Raw genomic sequence first — 25,857 nt, 5'->3', positions numbered from 1 at the left:
GACAAGTTAAAAGCCCTACCAGCTAAAATCATGGCAACCACTGTCACATCCTGACAACTGAAAGTGGATTTGTTTCCACCTCTAGGACACACATTAGCACGACAGATTTTAAACAGAAAATGAGCCATTGGGGTAACTAAGGTAGTGGATGGAGGTTGGGGGTTTTCTTCCACATTGCTGTCAGATCCTAAGAGACACTTAAACTGATCCATAATAGAAAAATCAGGCAACGCAACATAACCCTTTCCAGTAAAAACCTCAATTTCAGTAGGATTCTCAAACTTAATTAATGTGCTAAGAAAAGGAGGGTTTAATCGAATACGCTTATCACGAACTGTAGAAACACAATTACCAAACTTATCCTCATGCAAATTGGCATAAAATTCACGAACTAAATCAGGATAATAAATTTTCGGTAAATCAAGCACGAAATTGTCCGTACCAACAGTCTGAAACAAAGCTAAAGCACCAGATTGTTGAAGAAGCTTACCATTAACCGGAATACCAGGAAGAATGGGACGAGAATCCAATGCATTTTCGGTGAACCTCTGTTCCAAATCAGGCGAATCAAAGGAGAGAGTGAGCTTGAGCTTCTTAGAACGGGGGTTTGAGACACTTCATCGGCACTTTCGGTTCCCAAATCGACCACAGTGTTATCTTGTTTAGAGAGAGAGAGATTGGCGAGGAGACCTGATTTTCTTGTTGCACAAACCATGGTGAGAGCAAATATCGACGATTTTGGAGAGAAGACAGTAAGAACGAAAATGACTGGAGCGGCGGTGAAAAATAAGAGTGAAACCCTAACCCGTATTTTTTATAGACTTTTTAGGGGAGAGTTTAGGATAAAATTTTAAATCAAATTATAATTATCCTAAAAACTAATACTTATCAAAATAACAAATCATGTCTATCCATTTAACAAATACCACAAAAAAAAAACTTTAAAACATCACAGCATAAAACGAGCAATAATATACAGATAATGGCATTTTAAAATTAATAAATCAAATTAAACACAAATTATGACATTTAATAAACAATCATAGTAAGCTAACATGAAAATTGATAGTAAGCTAACATTACCAAATTTCCAAAGATAGCTTGCCATTATACACTGCACATGCCCCAGTTCTCTTCGAATGGTAGAAAATCTTGCTTCGCCAAGGGGTTTTGTAAAAATATCTGCCAATTGATATTCAGTAGGCACAAAATCTAATGCAATCTTACCTTTGGCAGCAATATCTCTCAAGAAATGGTGACGAACATCAATATGCTTTGTTCTTGAGTGATTCACCGGATTCTTTGATATGTTGATGGTGCTAGTATTGTGACAATAGATTGGAATTTTGCCACACTTGATTCCAAAATCTCGTAGAGTCTGAATCATCCACAAAATTTAAGAACAACAGCTACCAGCTGCCAAATACTCACCTTCTTCCGTGGATAATGCAACTGAAGTTTGTTTCCTACTTTGCAAAGATACAAGACTTTGTCCTAAGTATTTACAAACACCACTTGTGCCCTTTCTATCAGTTTGACATCCTGCATAATCTGCATCACTACCCCACAAGATCAAATGTGCTTGTAATAGGATAAAATATCCCAAGATTAATAGTCCCACTTAAATATCAAAATATTCTTTTAACTGCATTTAAGTATGATTCCTTAGGTTTAGCTTGAAAATGAGCACATACACAAACACTATACATAATATCCGGCCAAGAAGTAGTAAGATATAAAAGACTACCAATCATGCCTCTATACTTTTTGATATCAACTGCCTTACCGTTTTCATCTGAAGTCAGCTTGCTGTTTTGATTCATTGGTGTAGATTTTGATTTGACATACTCAAATCCAAATCTAGTCAGCAAGTTCTTCACATATTTTGATTGATGAACATATATGCCATCCTTTGATTATTTGATTTGAAGTCCCAAGAAATATTTGAGCTCAACCATCATGTTCATGTCAAATTCACTACTCAGACACTTAGAAAACCACTCACACATAGAATCATTAGTGGATCCAAAAATTATATCATCTACATATATCTGGACAATCAAAATATCATTACCATTTTGTCTAGTAAATAAAGTAGGATCGATTTTACCTCGAATGAAGCCATTTTTGATCAAAAACTTACTAAGCCTCTTGTACCAAGCCCTTGATGCTTGCTTTAAGCCATATAATGCCTTCTTGAGCTTGTAAATATAGTCCGGATGTTGTTCATGTTCAAAACCAGGGGGTTGCTTGACATAAACTTCCTCTTCCAGAAATCTATTAAGAAAAGCACTTTTAACGTCCATTTGATGTAGCTTGATTTTCTTGTAGCATACATAAGCAAGAAGCATCCTAATTGATTCCAATCTAGCTACTGGAGCATAAGTTTGATCAAAATCAATGCCTTCTTATTGGTTGTACCCTTGTGCCACGAGTCTTGCTTTATTTCGAGTAACACTACCAAATTCATCCATTTTATTCTTGAAAATCCATTTTGTACCAATGACTGAAGCATTCTTTGGTGGCTTGAAAAGTTCCCAAACATCACATCGATCGAATTGATTGAGTTCTTCTTGCATAGCCGTGATCCAATTTTCATCTTCGAGTGCTTCTTCGACATTTTTGGGTTCCTCTTGAGCTAAAAATGCAGCATAAGCACAAAAATTTGCAGTGCCTTTTCTTATATTGAGTCCATCAGAAATATCATCAATAACCTATTCTGGAGGGTGATTCTTCACTGTCCGTGTAGATTTTGCAATGAATGCTTTGAGATATCGTCATATGAGGTCTTCCTTATCTTAGATGGAGGAGCTAAGTCTTCACCATCATAGATTGGCATTTTATCCTTTGCTCTATTTCCTCTAGGACCATCAAGATTCATCTTTTCCATCTTTACAATTGCATCATCAACTGGAGTAGAAGGTTCTGCTTGCTGATTTCCAGAGGCAGTTTCAATTTCAGCTTGTTATTTTCCAGAATCAGTCTATGTTTCAGCTTGCTGTTTTGGAGTAGTCTTCTCTATTTTGGCTTGTTGTTGTCCAGCTTCACATGCATCATCTTCCTCGTCTCTTGGAAGATCATTGTTAGGTTCTTGAAAAGTAACATCTATAGATTCCTCAACAATATGCTTACACAAATTATAAACTTTATAGGTTTTACTATTCATAGAATAACCAAGAAAAATAGCTTTATAAGATTTAGCATCGAATTTACCATCATTACCAATTGTCTTGAGCACAAAACACTTTGACCCAAAAATCTTGAAGTTACTGATGTTGGGCCTCTTTTTTTTTAGCAATTCATATGGAGTCTTGTCCAAAATAGGTCTTATCAATACTCTATTCAGAACATAACATGTTGTGTTAACTGCTTCTGCCCCAAAAACTTTTAGGTAGCTTGCTTTCTTGCAACAATGTCCTTGTTGTCTCTTGCAATGATCTATTCTTTCTTTCTATCACACCATTTTGTTGTGGAGTCCTTGGAGCCGAGAATTAGTATGATATTCCTCTTTCTTCAAAATAAGTAATAAAGTCTTTTTGGAATTCACCACCTCGATCACTCCTTATACCTACAAGCTTTGTATTGAGCTTATTCTCAAGTAACTTAATTAGTTTCTCAAACTCAATAAAAGCAGCATCTTTAGTACGAAGAAACAATACCCATGTAAAATGAGAATAATCATCAATAATTACAAAACCATATTGCTTACCTCCAATACTTTTATAAGCTTCTGGACCAAATAAGTCTAAATACAAAAGTTCTAAGGGTTTAGAAGTAGATACCTTCTTCTTTGCTTTGTGAGTACTTCTAATTTGCTTGCCTATTGGCATGCCGAACACACCTCAGTCTTGACATACTTGATTTTGGGTAAACCTCTGACTAGCTTCTTCTTTGAAAGTTTATTAAGCAAGTCCATGTGAGCATGACCCAATCTTTTATGCCAAACATAAGGATCCGTGTCTATTGCAGCAAGACAACAAGCTGATTTCTGCAACTCAAAGTCCAAAATATATATATATTTCCTTCCCTTCTACAACTAGGAGGACTTTGTTAGTACCAATAGTAATAATACACTTCTCAATACCAAAATCAACCTTATAACCATCATCATATAACTGACTTATACTAAGCAGATTATATTCTAGACCTTTAACATATTGAACTTTATCAATTGAAATGTATTTATTACCTATTTTACCTTTTCCAAGGATTTGAAGAGTTTTGATATCACCAATAGTCACTCTTCCACCCCTTTTCATCTGAAGACTCGTGAATTGTGCTTTGTCTCCACTCATATGTCTAGTACATCCGCTATCCAAAATCCATTGAGTTGATTTGACTCGAGCGGTAAGACACATCTACAAAATAAATAAAATAACTCAACCTTTTAGTACCCAAAGTTTTTTGGGTCCGACATGGTTAGCAGATAAAACATATAAAACATGTAAATCATATTTCTTTATCCATTTTTGGATAAATCTGAATGATTTAACTCTGTCGTCTTGATGATAGTAAACTGTCTTTGTTCTGCCATTCTGACCGTAGTAAGCTGTTTTCTGTTTGTTTCCTCCATGGTAAGATTTCTGTCCATTCTGAACTCTGCAATATTTTTCCAGATGCCCTTTCTTTCCACATCTGTTGCATATCTTCCAAGGCATAGCATAATCATAGGGTATGCCATGTTTTCCTTCATATCTTAGAGCTTTGTCCTTCTTGTTTGCATTCATTCCAATTCCTTCTCTGACCAATGGAATATTTGTGTTATTCATCATTGATTTGAGACTCTCTTCTCCTTGAACAAAAGATCCCATGCCTCTTTTCAGATCCTCTCAACTTCCTTTCTGAGCAGATCAATCTTTTCAGCTTGCTGACTTATGATTTCTGCTTGCTGAGATGGTTCTTCTGCTTGATTTGTAGGTTCTGCATTTATTGATTCTTTGAGCTTGAACAGCTCCAAACATTCATCCCTTGCTTCAATCTCCTTCTTTAGCTATGTGATCTCCATTAATTGAGTCTTGTTTCTTTTGAGGAGAATTTTGTTGAAGTTTTCCACATGACTGACTTTAGCTTGAAGATCCTTGATTTCAGCCTCTTTGTCAGCTTGTGTAGGTACCTTCTTGTCAATCCAAGTATCCACTTTGCTCATCAAATCTTGAACCATAGTCTTGAGATAATTATTCTTCTCTTTTAGCTTGTTATTTTCAGCTTTAAGAGAATAATATTCTCCCATAGATACATCCTCACATTCCTGCATGGTTAGTGGTTCCAAAACAATCTTTTCAGAAGATAAATTATATTTACAAGAGTTTACCTCACTCTGATCTTCTTCTGAATCACTTTCTATGTAGCCACTTTCTGAGTTTCCTCGAAATGAATCATCATCAAGTCCAACTAGGGCAAGATTAACCATGTCTCCACTTGAATCATCACTGGAAACTGAATCATCATCACTCCAAGTCATTAGAGCTTTAGCTTTCTTCTTATCCTTGAAGACAGTTAGTTGTTTTGACTTCAATTTGTAACAGTCCCTCTTATAATGGCTTGGCTTTCCACATTCAAAGCATGTCTGATCTTTAGAATCCTTGTTGGCCTTCTTATTGTTGAAAAATCTGCCTTTATCTCTTTTCAGCCTGTTCTTCTTCTCGACCATCTTTCTGATCTTCCTGGATATTAAAGCTAGTTCTTCATCTGACTCATCTTCAGATTCCAGTAAGCTGTCATTATTGTGAAGAGCTAAATGCTTCATTTGAGAAACTGGAGCTTGCATAGAACTTGATTGACTTTCCTTGATTTTGCTTTCAAATTATTCCAATTCTGCAAAAACAGACAATTGATCCATAGTATCTATAGTTGAAGAGGATTCCAAAGCGGTTACCTTTGGTTCATAGATAAATGGCACAGCACTAAGTATCTTCATGTTAATTTCCTCTTGAGGGATATGTTTTCCAAGTTGCTTTAAGGCATTCAGATTTGTCTGGAATCTAACTTGACTTTCTCGAATAGTTTCTCCATCTCGAAACTTGAAATTTCCAAACTCATTCATTAGTTTGCTCAATTTCACCTTCTTTAAGCTCTTGGATCCTTCGTGATACAATTCCAGAGTATCTCATATCTCTTTAGCTGATTTGCATGAAGAGACTTTATCACATGCACTAGGACATAATCCATTCATGAGAGAATTCCTAGCCTTTCCATTGAAACTGTATTTGTGTAGTTCAGCCTCAGTGAGATCATCAATGTCTTTCACTTTACCTTCTTGGTCCTTGAACTTAAATGGACCCTTCTGAACAACTCTCAATGTTAGTGGCTCCCTGGATAGATAGACTTCCATGCGACCTTTCCACCAGTTATAGTTTTCTGTACCAAGCAAGAGAGGTGCTCGGTAATCCGAGGTTTCTTCGAGATATTTGTCAACCATTTTGATCGAATATTATTCCTGTTACAGAAAGATTAGTATACCAAGCTCTGATACCAACTGAAAATACACCTAGAGGGGGGGTGAATAGGTGATTATGGTTAACTACGATTTGTTTTAAATTTTACCCAATAATAGCTTACTGAGATTTTATAAATAGTTCAATAATATGACAATGATAGTAAGCTGAGATGACTAAATGTAGTGCAGAAAATAGTATGCAGAAAAGTAATAAGAACACACAAGAATTTTAGCCAGGTTCGACCCCTAATCCCCTATGGTCTACGTCCTGGTCCCTTACCAACTTGGTAAGAGAATATCTTATTGAATCACAATAAGTTAACAATTACAAGATACAATAATATATCTCCCTTTACCCTAGTTGTTGATAATGGCTTGCCGAACCCCTGTTTCTGAACCTGCCCTCTAAGTACTATACTATCCTGTAGTACAAACTTCTCTAGCACTAGTTCACCAAACCCTTGTTTCCCTTAGCTTACTATCCAACAACTAATCAATACAAATTGAACAATACAAATCGAATGATTAAGTGATTACAACTCAAACTATAGACTCTCTAAGATATAACGTGTATATATAATTAAGAGCTAGAGAGTATTTTAGTTACAATAAAGTTCAGTGAGTTGAGAGTATTCTTGCTGCAACTAGTACATCATAAAAACTGCAAGTAACTTCATATATAAACATACACAAACGTTCAAAACAATCTCAACAAATATACAACGGTTAGAATCCAATTCTAACGTTTAAATTAGTTAGGATGATTTTCAACGTTCAGGTATCCGTTTGATAGAAGAGAGAAAGAAAGAAAAACAATCAGAAAAAGTCTCTTCTATTTTGAAAGAGTATAAAACGTTTTAAACAAGTTTGTAGGAGATAGAGTTTGAAAAGAAAACAAACTCCTACAAATTAGGAACTGTTTTAAATCTAGAAAACATTTTATAATATAGCTCTATTATATATAAAACACGTATAATATAATAGAGAAGTCCTTATAATTTACTAAAAGAATGATTCCGGACTATCCATCTTGACTTGTTGTTATTCTGAAAATTGTGATCATAGCTTGCGGAGATAGATTACTGTCGTATGACAGCTTGCTATCATGATACTTAAACAGCAAAGGCATTAAACTGATATATCCTGCAAACATTCTCAAATAACAACATGATGGTTTGTTGTGTTGTGATCATCACAACTAAGGAGTTACACCTAAAATATGTGTATATATTAAGTTGTCACTGTGATATTGATAGTTTACTCATTAATAAAACTAGCTTAAAACTCGTGCGATGCACGAATCGCGGAGATTTTTTTTAATATTATATAATTTTTTTAAAAAAATTGAATTCAAATTTGAATTTTGTTCATTTAAAATTTTAACTGATATAATTTCATAATAATTATATTGGTACACATATATGTTCATAATTTTTTAGAACATTTAAACTTATTTAAAGTGATAACATTGGTAAGGAGGGAAATGTTGTCATAACGAAATTATTATTACATTGAGGGTAAAAATATAATGTCTTCATTATGTTGGCACCTTAAAAAAATATTATTTGAGGATGTTAATTACTTAATCGATTAACAGTAATTCTATAAAAGATATTTGAAAAAGACAATTCGCTTGACCGAACAATATAGTTTTATTGATAATTCTATATGTATTTTAAAAAAAATAATATTTATGTTTTAATTAAAATTTAATTTTTAGTTCACATCAATAGGATACGAATTATACTTAGTCTAATATTAATTTGATTTATCTCGGATCAGTGGTTTATATTATTTTATTTTAGAATACGCCGACCAAATCAAACTAATTATTTTTAGTTTAATTTTAATTTTTTTAAGTGTGGATCAATAAGATAATTTTGTTTTAGACTGAATAATTAGTATATATTTTTTTTGGTCGAATTGTATTTTTATTTTAATTTTGTGTAGTTTGAATCAATTATATAATGTGTTTTTTTTATCTTGGATAAATAAAATATATTATTTTGTTTATCCAGATTCATTTGTATAATTTTTTTAGGAGGACTAATAGTATTATTATTTTATCTTAACCCGATTCACATGACATATCAACTAAATCTTAATAATTATATTTAGTTTGCTTATTAATTTATCCCAAAGTGACAAATTAGAATAATATAGAAATCGATATGAATTAAAATATAAACTTGTAGAAAAAGTTGAATTTAATATAAATTATAATAATATAGAGTTCGATATAAAATAAAATTGAAATTGTTAAAACAATAGAGGAAGTTAACTTCAATATCAATTAGAATTAGAATTGATCGACCCACTAATTAGAATTGTAATAATTAAGTAAGGGTAATTAAATAATTTCACCAAGTACCAACCAACCGACTACCAAACTTTTAATGTTTCGTCTATTATAATATGGTATAAATATACGCTCACATTAATATGAACTTTAAAAAAATGACATCTATCAATTAAGATTCTTTTTTTAATCATTTTCAGGATAAGTATCGTTGCACTATTTGAAATCTAAAATAATATGTTTTGTAGAGAGGCTATAAAAAATATATATTGATACTAGAGAGCCTTCTTATACAAGAACCGTAGAGAACCCTTGATTCTATTATAAAATTTTCATCAAATTCGTTCCTAATGTAGAATAATAATTATATTTAAATATAATAAAATGTTTAACAATTGAAATTTTTAAAAAAATGATTTTTAATTTGATTTTACTGTGAAATAATTTGGGATAAGTGTGGTTTTATTATGATTCTATTACAAAAACACTTTCAACTATTTTATCAAATTTCAATGATTTTTTAAATAAAAATATGTGCAACTTTATTTTTAATTTGATAATTAAAATTTGTAACTATATACGATGAAAAATGAAAAAAAAAATTGTATATTTATATTTTTTAAATAATAATTCTCTACAACCTCTTCTCTATACAAGGGAGCCTCCAAAAATTGACACCGTTGATATTATGACTCTGTTTGTTTGGGAGTGCCGTTAAAAATTGTTGTGTTGTGAGAAAAAGTGTCGTTGGAAAAAGTGTTGTTAGGAAAATTAGATGACTGTTTGTTATTTTTTTAATTTATACATATTTTAAGATATAATATATAAAAATAATATTGGTTTGTTGGTGAAACTGATAGTTATTTCCTGTAAAAGCTGAAAAGTGCTTTTTCTAAAAGCATTGGGGACCTACTTTTGCTAACAACAGTTTTTGGACAAAAACGTTTTTCCAGACAGTAGTTTTTAAAATTTACCAAACACATTTCTACAGATTTTCAGCAAAAACCTGCAGTAACTGTTAGCAAAATTTACCAAACACATTTCTATAGATTTTGCGCAAAAACCTGCAGTATTAGCAACATCAATAACAAAAAGAGTCATAATATCAATTTTTGTACTTAATTTAATTCACTCGGTTCGACGGATACAAAACACCAGCCCTTTTCATTATTTCTTTTATCATTTGTACAGCGATAATATCATTAAAGAATATATAACATTCCAAAAATGAATTTAAAATTTTAAAAACATTCTCCCAGACCCCACTTTCCGTTAAAAATTAAAGCCTAATATTTTAAACATCTGTTGTGAGCTCTCAAATTGCTCACCTCAACTCTCAACATTTTTGTCTCAGGTAATTTTTTGTTTATTTCATTCTTTGAATTTAAACACTTTTCTACCGTCGGATTGAATTCTCCTACATATTAAAATTTCTTTCTGTTAATTAAATGATGATTCCTGGGTATTGAAATTTAAGCATGCCCTCTAATTCCATGTTTGTTCATCTTAACACTGTTTGTTTGTTATTTTTTGAAGCAAGCGTGCTTAATGTTTGATTAAAGTCCCCTGAGAACTCAATTTTTCTCACTTATAGGTTCTGCATAATGTTATTGGTAACTTAAGTTTCTTGATTATATTGTTATGGAAGTTGTTGATTAGAATTCACTAGCTACATTTTTTGTTTTCGTGGCGGAGAGTCACATACTCGTGCAATCTCAGTCCTAATGCCAGTTTCAGCTTTTCCTTACACAACTTGTTGAGTAAATACCATTGCAAAAATCAAATTATAAAAAATTAAAAGTATAACACATTGTATACTTTTCCAAAAATGAAAATACTAAGAGTAGCTTACATTGTTGTAAGTTATACGATTCAATAATGCATTTGATTAAGTTGCTCTGATGGTAAACTTACCTCACCTTTGTTCCACCCATTCTGCAATAACCATCTATAATCTATTCTCAAAACTTCTAGTCAAAGTAAAACGTAATACATAGCAGATCATACAAAATAGAGTGGATTTCAAAGGACGTGGAAATTATCTGTTTAATATTTTAAAAGTATTTCTAGCAACTTTTTTCAATTGGTTTGTATCCGTGAGAGTTAGATGCTCGCGGCTCATTTTTGAAGGGTTATTGAGATACTACTTGTGTTGTCTATAGATTGCTATACATTTGTTGGGTCCCGTTTAATTAGATCATAAGAACCAAAGGAATACGAGGAACTGAATTGATCATTTGACCCAAATTAACTGGCCTAACTATGTGTTTTTCATTATAGATGTAGATAGTCATACCAATGCCATTTGGTTGAATAAAATGGTTTAAATTGCGTAATTTTGGCATGGATCCAAAATCAATTTGATGACCAAAAACGGATGTGGGATAAAAGGATGAATATTAAGTGGAATAATATTTAGGGTAAAAGCTTATGCTCATTTAATGGATGGAAAATAAAAAAATGTGCAGACTAGTAGACTACTAATTAAATGTTGAAGACATATATGTGTTTGATTTATGATCATATCCAAACAATTAGCAATGCAACTTTGTCTTGAGCTCTCTTGTTTACTAATGCTAGATAGTGCGGTATTTTTTTCTGATCATATCTACATTGTTTCTTTCCAATATTTAATTGTTGAATGAGCTCCTTTGTTTAATAATTCTAGATAGGGTATGTTCTCCGTATGCCAAGTAAAACTTTACAGAAAGTAGCGTCTCTACATGGAAAAAAAGGGATCCTCGTCCTCAAGAAGAGCTTTTCAAACCCCTGAGAAGAACGTGGTTGTAGGAAAAGATAAATCATATTATACAACACAAAAGCCTGTTGGTGAGGGGAAGGCTAAGGATCCTGAAACTTTTGGTTCTGAGATTGATGAAATATTTTCTAGCAAGAAGAGGAAGAAGCCTGAAACTGGAGAAGAAGTGGCGGAAAAGAAAGCTGCATTATCAGTGACGAAAAAGAAAAAGAACTCTCATGCTAAAAGTAAACCTACCAAAGATATCAAAGGGCCTCTAGATATGCCTGCTGTACAAAGGAAGAGAACAAAAGATGGGCTTGTTGTCTACACAGAGGAAGAATTGGGCTTTGGCAAGTCAGATGCCGGAGGTACCCGATTATGCCCATTTGACTGTGACTGTTGCTTCTGACAGTGACATATCTCTCTTATATGACACTTTCTCAACACAGTTTCATGGTCAAGTTGTAGGAGTTCTCAGGTTTGAGAACTTTGTGACTTTTTTTATTGATGATATCATTATTTGCGATGAAGTTTTGGTGTAATTTAAGGACTCGTAGATTTATATTTACCCCCTCGTGAACCTGTCATGGACACATACTGTAGATGCAAAATGAATTTCCTGTTAAGGTGGGCCTCTAGACATGCTTGCTGGACAAAGGAAGAGAACAAGAGATGGGCTTGTTGTATACACAGAGTAAGAATTGGTCTTTGGCAAGTCAGACGCCGGACTTACCCGATTATGCCAATTTAATTCCGATTGTTGTTGTTTCCGATAGATTTGATAAGTTTGTGAGTTTTTGTATTGATGATATTATTATTTGTGGTGAAACTTGGTATAATTTAAGGATACATAGATATAATGTATACCCAAATACTGTAGACGTCAAAAATGAATACCCTGTTAAGGCGGGTCGGATTGATTTTTCAGATTCTGAGACGGTGGATCCTCACGAAAAAGAGTTCTCTATCAACATTACAAAGTAGCTATAGTCCAATAGTCTATAACTTGTTCACAAATATACATGATGAGGATTATTATTAGCTGTTATAAACAGATTAATCCGTTACAATAACTCCCTGAATCGCATATTATTAAATGGACAGTCAAGCAAGCTCAATAGGTTCCAGAACGGGGATGATTAAGCAAAGAATATAAAACCAACAACTTGGGATAGTGGAAGCAGATGAGTGTCATTAGTTGACATAGAGCGGTGAGTTTTGATGAAATCACAACTGCAAATTTGAAGCAACCATTGATTTACAATCTGGAGGTAGAGTCAAGGACTTTGGTTCTTGTGACTTGCCAATTGCCATTCAATTCACAATCTGGAGGCTCCCCAAGCTTTCATAATTAATTACAGAACAAGGTACATAACCATTATGACCTCGATTGTAGTGTCTTTGTTTAAACCTACTTTATCTACGTGATTTGCCGTGTTCATTATACCTACTCTGTTTACGTCATTTTACTCCCCATTACTAATGATAAAGTGGTAGTTAAGCCAAATGTTTATCTTATGTGCTCTCCTTTTCAGATGTTATGATCGAATAAATTGCAGGTACAAGTTACAAATACCAATTTCTTATCAACTAAAGTTTGTTTATTAGAGCACGATCTGATAGCTGGTCAAGGGCTTCTTCTCTGATCCGGTGATCCTTTTATTCCATAATTTATTTAAACATGCCAGTATTACAGTAGTTAATATTATTGTCGCGTGACCACGTACGTACATGCAGTAGTATTGTATATAATTTTCTTGACAGTAGACTAACAGTGATCAAGTTGTCGACAGTTGCTCTGGGAAGTTATTAGAGGGACTTCAGTTACATCTTAAGACTCGTCTGAAATGTCCTTCCCCTAATTTAGTGATACCAAGTTCCAGATTCAAGGCATATGAGGAAATTTGATCTGAGACAAGTTTTGGTGGGGAAAATGTCAAGGACTTTGTACTTTCAAAATACGTTTTTTTTAGATTTCAAGAAACACATTCCATTGCAAGTAGTTTTTTCTATCATAGCAGTAATAGAGGGGATGTAACGTAGCTACGCTTGGTAGCGCACTTGTTTGGGGGACATCTTTGTGTAAGGAGGCCGTCGTTCAGCTCCTCATAAATGATGTTAGGATATGCTGGCTCATTCTCGGAATACTGTTTTTGAAGAGGGTGTGCGACGCATCAACCTACTATCAATCACTATTCCCTCCTAATTGTTTGGAGTTCTCTTGACAACATTTGTTAATTTATAACTTGCATTAATCCACAATATCAATCTATCTTCGTATGTGAGCAATAAAATCATCAATATCCAGACGACTATCGCCTCCTTCAGCTACTGATCTCTTGACGGCTTTAGACAACTCTAACATCCTCTTCCTTATCTCCTCTCCTTCTCCTGATGTCATTAACTTTTTAACAGCATTCTCAATCGCCAACGACTCCACTAAGTCATCCCTGTGCATCCAGTCCCTTGCTACAATCCCAACTTTAAGAACAACGTTGATTAACAAGGCATTATGGGGTTGATCAGAATGCATTGGCCACGTTGCTAGAGGGACTCCCATTGTAATACTTTCCAAGCATGAATTCCATCCACAGTGACTCATAAACCCTCCTGTTGAGGTGTGCGCCAAGATTTCTAGCTGAGGCGCCCAATCTCTCACTATAATCCCCTGTCCGTTTACTTCTATTCTTTCTTCATACTCTTTTGGCAACTCATGTGCTCTCCCATCTCCCACAAATATGTCTGCTCTGTCTGCATCCCGCAATACCCAAAGGAACTTCTGCCCGCTGTTTTCTAGCCCAACTGCAAGCTTCTTAATTTGTTCATCTGTCAATGTAGTTGTTGATCCAAAAGAAACATATATTACAGAATTCGGAATTTGTTTGTCTAGCCACTCCAAACATTTATGGCCTGAAGTCTTGCATACCTCCATGGGGTTGAATGGCCCGATAGCCCACTGTCTGGAGTTTACCTTTGCGCACACATCAAGAAATGGAGCTTCGATAGCTCTACATGTATTGAAAATGGCGCCTGAGCTGTATTTATTATGCGCCTCCTGCTTATTAATGAATTCCATAACTTGTGGAGTGAGGGTAGATGCTCTAGAAGGAACCAGTTTTGCAATATGATCATCAATCCCCTGAGGTCTGCCCATGGTTTCCCAGACATATGATGATATTCGGAAAGCTGAGAGGGGCTGAAAAGAGTAGGCTTCTCCGTTTGGTATTGTAACCACGTCTTGAATGATAGAGGGTACAGCGTCATAAATTATGACAAGCCTTTTGGTGGTGGGAGAGAGAACAGATAGTAGTTTGGCCACTGGTTTCCGGAGGTGCAAAACAGAGTAAAAAGAGGGTAGAAGATGGGAAGGGAATTCGACAGCAGTTTGTGGGTTGGGAGGAAGGGAGGGAAAAGCAGGCACTGGGAATTCATGGAATTTTATCATCATCGTATTTGGAGTTGAGAGCGGATCCCAACCTTGGACTCGGAGCTTGGCCTGCCGGCTAAGGATAGTGGTGCTTACGTAATGAACCGGAACATTGTAGGAAGAAATGAGGCGGGAAAGGTGGAGAAGCTGGTTCAGATGGCCTTGCGCAGGAAAGGGAACCATGACCACAATTACTTCATGACTCTGTGTTGCTTGCTTCTCGCCCTCATCCTCAAAACTCATTCTCTGATTGTGTCCTTCAAATCTGAAACAATCTTTGGGAAGAGCAAATGTAACACCAAACACACTATACTGGTTTCTTGGGACAATTTCAGTGCTCTTTATCCCCTGTTTGTCAAACTTATATACGCTAAGTTGCAAAATATATTGATCCAATCTAATATGGAAATTCTTAAGAAAAATGTGAGGCTATTGTTTGGTAAATAAAGAACCACTTAAGACCATTTTAGTACAGAATTAATCAAGTTGATAGATGTCAAACAAATTGTCTTTGTCTGTTTATAGAATAGTCACCCCCCCCCACTTGCCTACTTTACAACGAATTACACCTAAATCTGCAATCTACATCCTGACGTTTATTAATACAACGGTCGAGAAGTGGGAGGGCAAGGCTGGTCAAAGGGATCTAGCAAACAAAATTTAATTATAAAGGAAACAAAAAACATCTACTAAGCTAACTAATAGTGTAATATTACAATCCCAATTGAAGGGTATGATAGAACAGACCTTAAACCCAAAACAAAAAAGAAAAACTTAGGTATAAAAGGTGACAAAAAAAGGTTGAACAGGCTTTGTACTCTAAAATTCTACTAAGACATGATGTTAGAACAAACACAAAATATTTTGACAAAAAGGTGATACGAAATAGGTCCAAATGATAATTTTAACATAATAACAGTTTCATTGCTCAAGAGCATAACAATCAAACACTTAGAAACCATAAATACCAGGCAGGACAGGGGCATGCAAATATGCTATTAAATACAATAACTTTTTCAATTCAAGAAAAACAATCAAACACTTGACCAAAAATACCCATATCTAGTCTGACACCCTACATAACCTAGATAATAAGACAGACTAGGAACACATCAGCAAATGATCAACCTATCACTTCTGCGGCGATGTTTTGGCACCCCCACTAGGGTTAACAGACTGAGAAGCTGGGGCTGCATTTGTATCAGCAGAATACGCCGCAGGTTGGGGATAAGCATTTCCATAAGAGCTGTTATATGCTGGTGGAGGCTGTCCATAACCTGACTGAGTTACTGGAGGTGCACCATATGGTGGTGGAGCATAACCTGAAGCCTGTGCGGCGCTATAACCAGCTGCTGCAACTCTCTGAGCACCAGAATCTGGCTGAGCATAACCAGCTTGTGAAGGTGGTGGCTGAGAATAACCTGGCTGCACTGGAGCAGGTTGAACATAACCCCCTTGGGCAGTAGGGGACTGCTGTGCCTGCCCATATGCTTGCTGAGTGGCTGGGGGTTTCTGAGTTTGAGGTGCTCCATAGCTTGGGGCATACCCTGAGGGTGGTTGAGACCCATACCCAGTTTGTGAACTTGGTGGTACACCGTAACCTGGCTGAGTAGGCAGCTGTGGTGGATAAGCAGAATTAGGACTGGGCTGCTGGCTAGTGTATCCTTGCTGTCCCGGAGCACTTGAAGGAGGTGCTTGGGTGCCATCACCTTGAGCTCCATATGATGGAGTTTGCCCATCTGGTGTCGAGTTAGCAACATTAGCATATCCGGGTGTAGTATTATATCCTTGTTGCTGATCATAAACTGGTTGTGCCTGAGAATAACCAGTCTGAGGAGCGGATGAATGATACCCGCCATAGCCATCTTGGCTGTAACTCTGACCTTGCTGATTGTAACCAGAGACAGCTTGTTGACTATAAGCATAGCCAGCCGCATCTGCAGAGCCAGGAGCGCCAGGAGGCTGCTGCAGTGGAGCTGGCTGCTGGCTGTAGTAATCATAGCCACCTACTTGAGTAGTCTGCTGATTAGTTGCAGCAGCAGAGTGATCCCAGCCACCATATCCACCAGAAGTGGGTTGTGAAGGATACCCAGCATATTGTGGCTGAGTCATATTATACTGCTGTGTTTGTCCAGCATACCCTCCAGGTTGAACATATCCATAAGCAGGAGGTCGAGCCTGGTAACCTTGATAAGAATATCCTGCCCCTGCAGGGTTCCGAAGACGGTTCTGCACAAAGATTTAATCTCAAATGAATTAATTGAGCTAAATCCAGTTTTCTAGTTACCATGGAAAAACCAATTGAAAAGGCAAAAACATTTTGTATGCACCCACAGCTAGCTAATAACATTCACAGTAAATAACATAATAATACAATACCAGCTTAGCACATTAAGTGCCAGAGATAATACAAAACTGTATTAAAAACAAGTAAGGTACCCACATACCGGTTCTTGTTGAGAGGTACTGTTGTCTATTGTTATGCCAGCAGTCCCATCCTCTCTTTATTCGAAGTGAATGGGTACCAAACAAAAAAAATCCCCAGAAAATACACAAGATTGAACAAAAGTAACATTTGCATATACCATATACTAGACCATTTGGAAACAACATGAATATATTAAGAAAAGGAAACAAAGAAATGTCAATAGAAAAGGACTAATCAATTAAAAATTGGAACTAGGAAAACAGGGGGACACAATTCGTGTCTCAAAATTTAGGTAATGCGAACAATGGTTCTATCGAAATATAGTTTAGCAAGTTCACAACTGATATAAAAGATTTTGAAAATGAATTGTCTCAACTGCAAAGATAATTAACAATCACTAGGAAGTCAAAACATAAAACTATTATAATTTGCCTCACAAAACTCAATATCCAGCACTTTTCACAGATATCAAAATTTATCACGATATTATTAAACCTGATGCCAACAACTAGAGTTCTTGAACAATCCTCGACTATATCACCAATTCATCTCCCAGCTGATATAAATAGAAGACCCAACCGCAAAAATTATGTGTAAGCTGACAAATGGCCCTGCAGGGGGAGTCTGAATAGATACACACACTATCCATCCATTACAGATATACGCATTTATAAACATTAAATCAATTCATAATCCCGTCTTAATTATGTATTATGTTTCCTAAAGCATTCTGAAACAGACTTCTGTCAAGAAAACATTTGACATACTACCAACAAATGATTATATACTCAATATATGATTATATATTAAACACCAAGACATGTACTAAAGTCCAAACCCCGCACAATATGATTATTTATTCTCTTATCTCATTCAAAATAAACAATCAAAAAATACAACATATAATGAGATTTCAAAGCTTGAACAGGCTTGATGACGAGATCTATTACAAGTTAGAGATTCAAGGAACAATGCAGAAGAAAACAAAAGAAGTTTTAAATAAACTGAGGAACAAGAAGATCAATATCAAAAGAAACCGAAGTGATGAATACCAACAATACTTGCATTAAAGGGTTAGAAACAATTAATCAATTAAACAAATCTGCGTTAACCACATGCCTATAGATACAAAAATATACATGTAAATTGCTAAGAAACTAATGAAGATTACAAGAGATATGTACAAAAAAAACTTTTAGAATGTGGTCTTTAATAAATTCAATTTGTAGGGACAATGTATACATGGAAAACAGTATCATTCCCATACCATACACAAACAAATTTTCTTTGCATACATGCACATACCTCAGAATTGAGTACTTCATTGACTAAAATTTTTGCAGCTTCAATTTGATCACTTGTCCCGTCAATTTGTAAGGTCCTTTCAGTGGACATATCACCAGGGGGAAGGTGCAGAGGTATGACCTACAAGGTATGCAAATGCAAAATGAGAGCTACACCACTACAAATATGTAGTTAATATTAATCCTTAGCAAACAAGTAAAAATAATATTTGTTCTACTGGTACAAAAACTAGTCACTGACAAAAGTATAAAACAGATCCTATTTACCTGAATACGAGCACCTGAATTACTTTGCATGTTTTTTATGGTCTCGCCTGATTTACCAATTACAAGACCAACCTGAAAGTAAAAAAATCAGACCAAAACATACTTGGAAATTACAAAAAACATGGATATGGATAACATCAAGCTTAAGAAAAAAATTTAACCTTGTTGTTGGGTATCATCATGGAGAATTGCTCAGAACCACCATGTTGTCCGGTTCTGCGAGAAGGTACGGCAGCACCACCTGATTCGGCCTATGTCCATCGATAAAGATTATGACAACATTAAGCGACATCAAGCTTCGCAATATAAAGAACAGTGACACTATTCTGGTACACTTCACTATTGTGAGTTTGTTGGCTGAAGAACCCCAATATTTTTAGTTCTCATTTTATACTAATAGTCATTAGCTATACCTACTTCATTAAAATGCTTTATAAAATGGTCGCCCAATTTTTCCTCAAGCTGAATTTGTTATTTGAACTAAAGTTACAACCACGAATTACCCAACATCTTAAATTTTGACAAATGTTGTTACTAGATTCTATGGAAAAATTGTATATCTACCTCACTGAGAACATCATTAATCAGCTGCTCAGCCTTTGCAATCTGGTCAGGATTACCCATGAGCTCAACCCCTCTAGTTGGGGAATTTGGGTCTGCCTCCGTATCCCTGGTAACTTGTATCTTTGCTCCAGATTGAAGCTGAAGGTACTTAATAGTCTCTCCACCTTTACCAATAATGACCCCAACTCTGTTATTTGGAATCTCAATTTTTTTGCTGTTGGCGCCATAACCATAAGCAGCTGGAATCGAAGCCACTGAACTCAATGGCTTTTGTCCTATATCTGCAGTCACAAGCTCTAATATTAGCTAAAACTTTCCTCACATAGCTTCCATAAACCACCCATATAAATTCCACCAAATATCTTCTACATTAACGCATATATCCAAACTCCAGATCCATCCGTTTTTAAACAGTCAATCACTTATAAGGAATAACCAAAGACGTAATGGCTCAATCAGAAGTTGGCCAATAGCCAAGTCATAAATGTCCAAACATTGTAAACCAGTTAAGGACTCACAATCCACATTATACCAAACTATTACTAATATATGATTATTATTATTTTCAAACAAGGTAAACCCGTGTGTGTGTGTTGGCACACATATCTAACTAGCTATATACATCAACATGATACAATTACATAAACCCGTTCAAAACTAAAAAGCAATATACATAAACTTGATGCAATAATTTAAACCAGTTCAGGACATACAACTTACATGATACAACTTTGGTTAATTATATATCACAATGTTCTTTTAACGAGCAATATATGTATATCTAACACTCAATTAAAAAGGCAAAAGTACCTAGTAAAGTTATCTAAACATATATATACACAGAGCATAATTAATAAGCTTCCTAGCAATAAACAATCAAATCATGAAACAATAAACAAAAGTTATCGAAAACACAAAAAAAATGAAACATGAATGCAAAGAGATGCACCATTAAAATATATCTAAATATCTAATAATTTAAATCCGTTCAAAACTTACAAGCAGGATAATTCGACTTCAATTAATTATCAATCAACAATAATTTATTAAACAACAATTAATAATTGTTTATCTAACACTGATTTAACACAGACTTACAATTAGAGCAAAGCAATTAACCTAATAAATCGATTTAAACATTTATACATACATACACACACGAATATTCACACAAATGCACAAACAAAAAAGCTTCAAAGCAACCAACAAATCGAAACTAAACAAAATTATCGAAACGACAAAAAAAACGAAACACGAAAGCGAAGAGATAAACCGTTAGGAGCAGAACTAAATCCAGAACCAAAACTCTTATTCGCCTCATACTCCGCCCCATTTTCGAACCTCGGCCGCTTCGCTTCGGCTTCTGGCGGTGCGTTAGCAGTATACTTAGCCGCCAGCTCCATCGCTTTCTGCTTGGCTATAAGAAACGCATCTGCAGGCGGCGGCACACTGTTGTACGACGGAGCGGTGGAATCCGGCGATTGAGAAGCGATTGGACCGGAGGAAAAGCCAGTGACTCGACCGGTGGACGGCGGCGTGGTGACGTCATCGCCGTACTTGCGCTTGTTGGTAGATGAATCGAATTGTGCCTCGTCCGCCATGGTTTTTTGTTGGGAGTGAGATGTGTAAAACCCTAGATATATAGATGCAAAGGGATGATGTGTCTGTGTATTATACAAGCGGTGATCACTAATTTATACTATACTTGTCCCCGCTATACTTTGACATCCTAAAAATGAAAAAAATAGAAAAAAAAGTCGATTGTACGATTAGATATTATTTTTTTATTCTCTTTAAAAAATGTTGGCCGTCATGTCAAATTTTGTAGATATCCCTTATATATACCTTAATCATTATATTTTTATTGAATAATTCTTTATGTATTTATTTGATGTAACAAAATTACGTACTGAGGCAGAACGAATCTTTAAAAAATATCGAACTCCCACATATAATTTGTGTAATAAAAACATGGTTAAATTTAATTGGAATAAGATTTCCAATAGCGATTTCATTAGAATCAAATTTATGTTATTTAGCATATGTATATAATTTAAAATTATATATCCTTAACATAATTTTTTTAAAAGTGATTACATTATATAAATTTTAATAAATATATTAAATTACAAATCTATTAATGTTGTACAATCATTAATTACTCATATTCATCCTAAAAAAGAAAAAAAACCGATTGTACGATTAGATATTATTTGTTTATTCCCTTTAAAAAATGTTGGTCGTCATGTCAATTTTTGTAGATACCCCTTATATATACCCTAACCACTATATTTTTATTGAATAATTATTTATGTATTTATTTAATGTAACAAAATTACGTACTGAGGCAGAACGAATCTTTAAAAAATATTGAACTCCCACGTATAATTTGTGTAATAAAAACATGGTTAAATGTAATTGGAATAAGATTTCCAACAGTGATTTCATTAGAATCAAATTTATCTTATTTAGCATATGTATATAATTTAAAATTATATATCATTAACATAATTTTTTTTAAAGTGATTACATTATATAAATTTTAATCAATATATTAAATTACAAATCTATTAATGTTGTACAATCATTAATTCCTCATAATCTATTAAATTGTATTTCATATGTTATGATTATTATTGCAACAATTATTATCAAAAAAATATATATTTTAGATCCAAAATTTTAATTTAAATTTGTGTGTCTTGTGAGAACTGTAAAAAAACTATTTACCAGTCTACAGTTTCAACCATTTCCTTTCTTGACATATGTGCATGTCTTAAAGTCCATTTACTTTTGAGTATTAACTTCAACTAATTGTTGTCTAAATCATCTCTTCAATTGGGTTTATTGCTTCCATCTTAGTCCATAGTCCATGTTCTCGTGCTTTTCATCTTCATTAGAGAATGGGTCATCATACTGTACTGTGTCATTCTCCTGTAGAATCATTTGCATTTGGAACAATTGTAAGTGTTTCCTTCACTCTTAAATTGATATTTTGTTCTGTTTCTGTTTTCTTTTACTGTTTGGTCCTTTCGAAATTACCTAATAATTTCTTTATTTTCCGTAATAGAATCTTCCTAGTGGTTTTTTCACTGCATGTCCTGATATCATATCAGAAAGGGTAACTTTGCATGCTCCGAATGAAAAAGTTTGGTCCGATATGTTATTTAAAGAAGGGAAAAGTATCCTACAATTAGAATCTCTGATGAAATTTTATGGTGTCACGCCTTACAACATGATTTTATTATCATATCTTGGTGGATCAGACTTCAAAATCCAAATATTCGACTCTTACGGATTGGAAATAGGTTATTTGGAATCATGTACAGATTGCAGGAATGGTAGTATTGTTATAGATGTACTAGTTTCTACTAACAAATTTAGTATTTTGGAGAATTTCACTTGCCATCATAAATTGGTGATTACCACGGCGTCTCGTATGGATGATTCTTGGTTTGAGGTTAGTTTTCTTTGTAATACTTAAATGTTTGATTTGTTTCCAGTATCTTATATATTATTTTTTTGTTTAGGTTTTGTGTGAGTTTGCATGTTACCAATTAAACTTGAAGGTTGGCCGCACTAATATAATGCTAGGATTTGAGAGTCATATGTGGAAAATTAGAGTGAAATGGGTGAACAAATATGCCTATTTTGATCAGATGTGGGATCATTTTCTTCATAGTGCACACATAGATGTTGGTGACACCCTTGCTATCTGTGTAGTTCCTACACTTGATGTATCTGATATGCCCATATTCAAAGTAGCTATTTTCCCTCCTTCAGTTCTAAAGAAAGATGACTCTGTTCATGGTACCTCTAATTTTTTTAATTTCTTCTTATTGATTTTGTTCCTTCATATCTTATTGGCTGACAATTTTTAATACTGAACAGGTTTAGATGTCATTACATCTTACCAGAGGTTCTATAAATTTGTTACCTTAAATGCTTTGGAATTGGGTCATTTGGTAAGTTGTTAAATATAAGAATGTTTGGAGTTAACTACATTCTTGTTTTTCTTACTCCTTAAATATATTCAGGAAATTCCTCATGCATTTGTTGCGAAATACGGAGATCGGATTTCAAATCCACTCAATATTTCTCTTGGTGCTGGTTATCGAACTTCTTTCATGTATTCTCATTCTGATCGGAAAATACATGGTTTAAAAGTTTTCTTTGAGCAGTATGAAGTTTTAGATGAATATGTCATTATTTTTTACTACTTTGGTGAGGCAAATTTCAGTGTGGAGGTTTACAACTCCGAGGGTTTATATCATTTAGTTAATTCTGATGGTCAATTTCGTGTTGAATTGTTCCAAAAAATATTGTCTAATGAGCCTACTGTGGATGAGGTACCTAATCTTGAATACCATTCAACTGCAAGTGATTTGGCGAATTTAATTGGTAATGCCATTGATGAAGACATGCAGATGGTATTGGTCAGTGAGAGTACAGATAAAGGAGGTATGTTCACTGTTCAGTAAATATAGAATAATCTTTATACAAATTGGTAACATCGTAATCTGACACTGTTGTTGATGAATATTTATTTATTAATCATTAATCTTGAATTTGTAGGTTCAGAATCTGATTTGGATATTAATTCAATTGCACCAGCGCATGACAACACTGATCAAGGTATACAGTTTGTTCATATATTTACACACCTTATTTCTTAAGTGTTTAGTTATATTTTTTTTCTTAAATCATCTTGCACTATTAAACTCAGGTTCAGATTCAGATGATTCGTTAATGGAGGAACAGCAGAACAACAATCCCATTGTTAACAATTTTTTCTCTTATTATTTTCATTACTTATAAAGTATTTCTAAATTGGATATATTTTTTTCTTAAAACCTCTTGCAGTATTAGACTCAGATTCGGATGATTCGTCACTGGAGGAACAGCAGAACAACATTCCCATTGGTAGTTTTTTTCTCTTAGTGTTTTGATTAATTATAAAGTCTTTGTAATAATTTTCTTTGGTTTCCTATTTAGATGATAATGTACCACTGGCTGAGGAACCCTCGTCCTTTGTTGGTGTACTTTCTCAATGTCATGTAGGGAAAAAATTTCATGGCGTGGTAAGTTAACTTATGAAATGATTTGTTTATTGCTAAATATATGTTTAGTTGTACTGTTCTTATTTACTTAATGTGTTAAATATTAGGATATTGGAAGAGATTTATTTTCAATTTATTTTGACCGGGGCAAAAGAACGAATACTATTTTGACTTATGGTGGAAGGGATTGGAATGTTGAAGTTTTGAAGACTGGAAGGTGATGCAGATTCGGTATTGGATGGAAGGAGTTTGTTGTGGAAAATAACTTTCTTCGTGACAACCAATTGATGTTTGTTTATAGGGGAAACTTTAATTTCCTGGTATTGCTTATTAGTTAGTTTCCTCTGTTTAATGAATCTTTATTGTACTTTTAGAATATTTTCAGTTGCATTCTAATTATGGATGATACAATGCGTTATTAACTTATGTTGTTTATGTATTTGTGTATGACAGTTAAATCTGAATTTAAATATCTATGTGTTTGAATTAGATTTGAAGGATGTATTATAGGAAAAGCTCTTAAATTAATTGCGCAACAATAACCATATATATTTGTTGTGCTTAATTTCTATTTTGGCAATCTAATATAACTTTGATTGCTACTTTGGTACTTATGGATCGAAAAATACTAACATACTCCATAAATAAGTAATTGAATCTCTGTTAATTTCTAGGAGTTCTGTGAAACTGAATCCAGGTGATAGGATGAACTTGATGCCTGTTTAATGTAGAAAAGACTAATTTAGCAAAATGTAGCATTAGTGTCATACCAAAAATGATTGTTCATATAGTGATATATAATTTTTTACCTCTGAAAGTGACTCCTGAATTGGTTTAGGCTGGTACTCTGAATTATTGCTTATAGTCCTCCTATTATTGATATCAATGGCAGTATACAGCCTGGACTTGAATTTGATGTTCTCCTTTTTTATGATAAGCTTCATGAAGTACTCCTTTTGTTCAATTGTCTTGAGTAAAGATGGAAATATCATATTGTTTGTCTATCAGATTAGGAACATAAATTAGTTGTTTAGTTTTAAATTGATATTTTGTTATCTACCAAAATTTTGTAGTTACCTCTTCGAACAGTTCACCCGCTCCTTTCCCAGAGCATATTTGAGCGGCTTTGTTTTCCATCAAGATGTCTATCTCACCAGTGTTGTCTCCAGCCCTCAAAAGGATGTTAAACCTGTTTGACCAAATATATGTTTGTCTCAGAAATTCATCAATTTGAGTTAATATAATTAGTTTATGGTAGATATAAACTATACCATGTTATAGGATATGGAACCTCTCTAGAGCAATGCTTGCAGTATTGTGAGTCATCAACTG

At 34.2% G+C, this 25,857-nt stretch overlaps 2 protein-coding genes across 2 annotated transcripts; both read right to left on the bottom strand.

Annotated features, from left to right (window-relative positions):
- Positions 1 to 13,092: 13,092 nt before the first annotated feature.
- On the bottom strand, positions 13,093 to 15,318 carry LOC141720715 (zeatin O-glucosyltransferase-like). The gene has a single exon (XM_074523308.1). The coding sequence runs from the start codon at positions 15,143 to 15,145 to the stop codon at positions 13,745 to 13,747; it is 1,401 nt and encodes a 466-aa protein (XP_074379409.1). The 5' UTR covers positions 15,146 to 15,318; the 3' UTR covers positions 13,093 to 13,744.
- A 470-nt stretch (positions 15,319 to 15,788) lies between these two features.
- Positions 15,789 to 21,142, bottom strand: LOC141720714 (uncharacterized). Its single transcript, XM_074523306.1, has 6 exons — positions 20,739 to 21,142; positions 19,466 to 19,746; positions 19,063 to 19,152; positions 18,902 to 18,973; positions 18,636 to 18,755; positions 15,789 to 17,131 (listed from the first exon to the last, which is right to left on the bottom strand). The coding sequence occupies exons 1-6, from the start codon at positions 21,064 to 21,066 to the stop codon at positions 16,034 to 16,036; spliced, it is 1,989 nt and encodes a 662-aa protein (XP_074379407.1). The 5' UTR covers positions 21,067 to 21,142; the 3' UTR covers positions 15,789 to 16,033.
- Positions 21,143 to 25,857: the final 4,715 nt, after the last annotated feature.

This window comes from Apium graveolens, chromosome 4 (assembly GCF_009905375.1).
Source record: "Apium graveolens cultivar Ventura chromosome 4, ASM990537v1, whole genome shotgun sequence".
Classification (NCBI taxonomy): Eukaryota; Viridiplantae; Streptophyta; class Magnoliopsida; order Apiales; family Apiaceae; genus Apium; species Apium graveolens.
The sequence above is the reverse complement of the archived record's forward strand: the minus strand, read 5'-3'. Positions and strand labels throughout refer to the sequence as shown.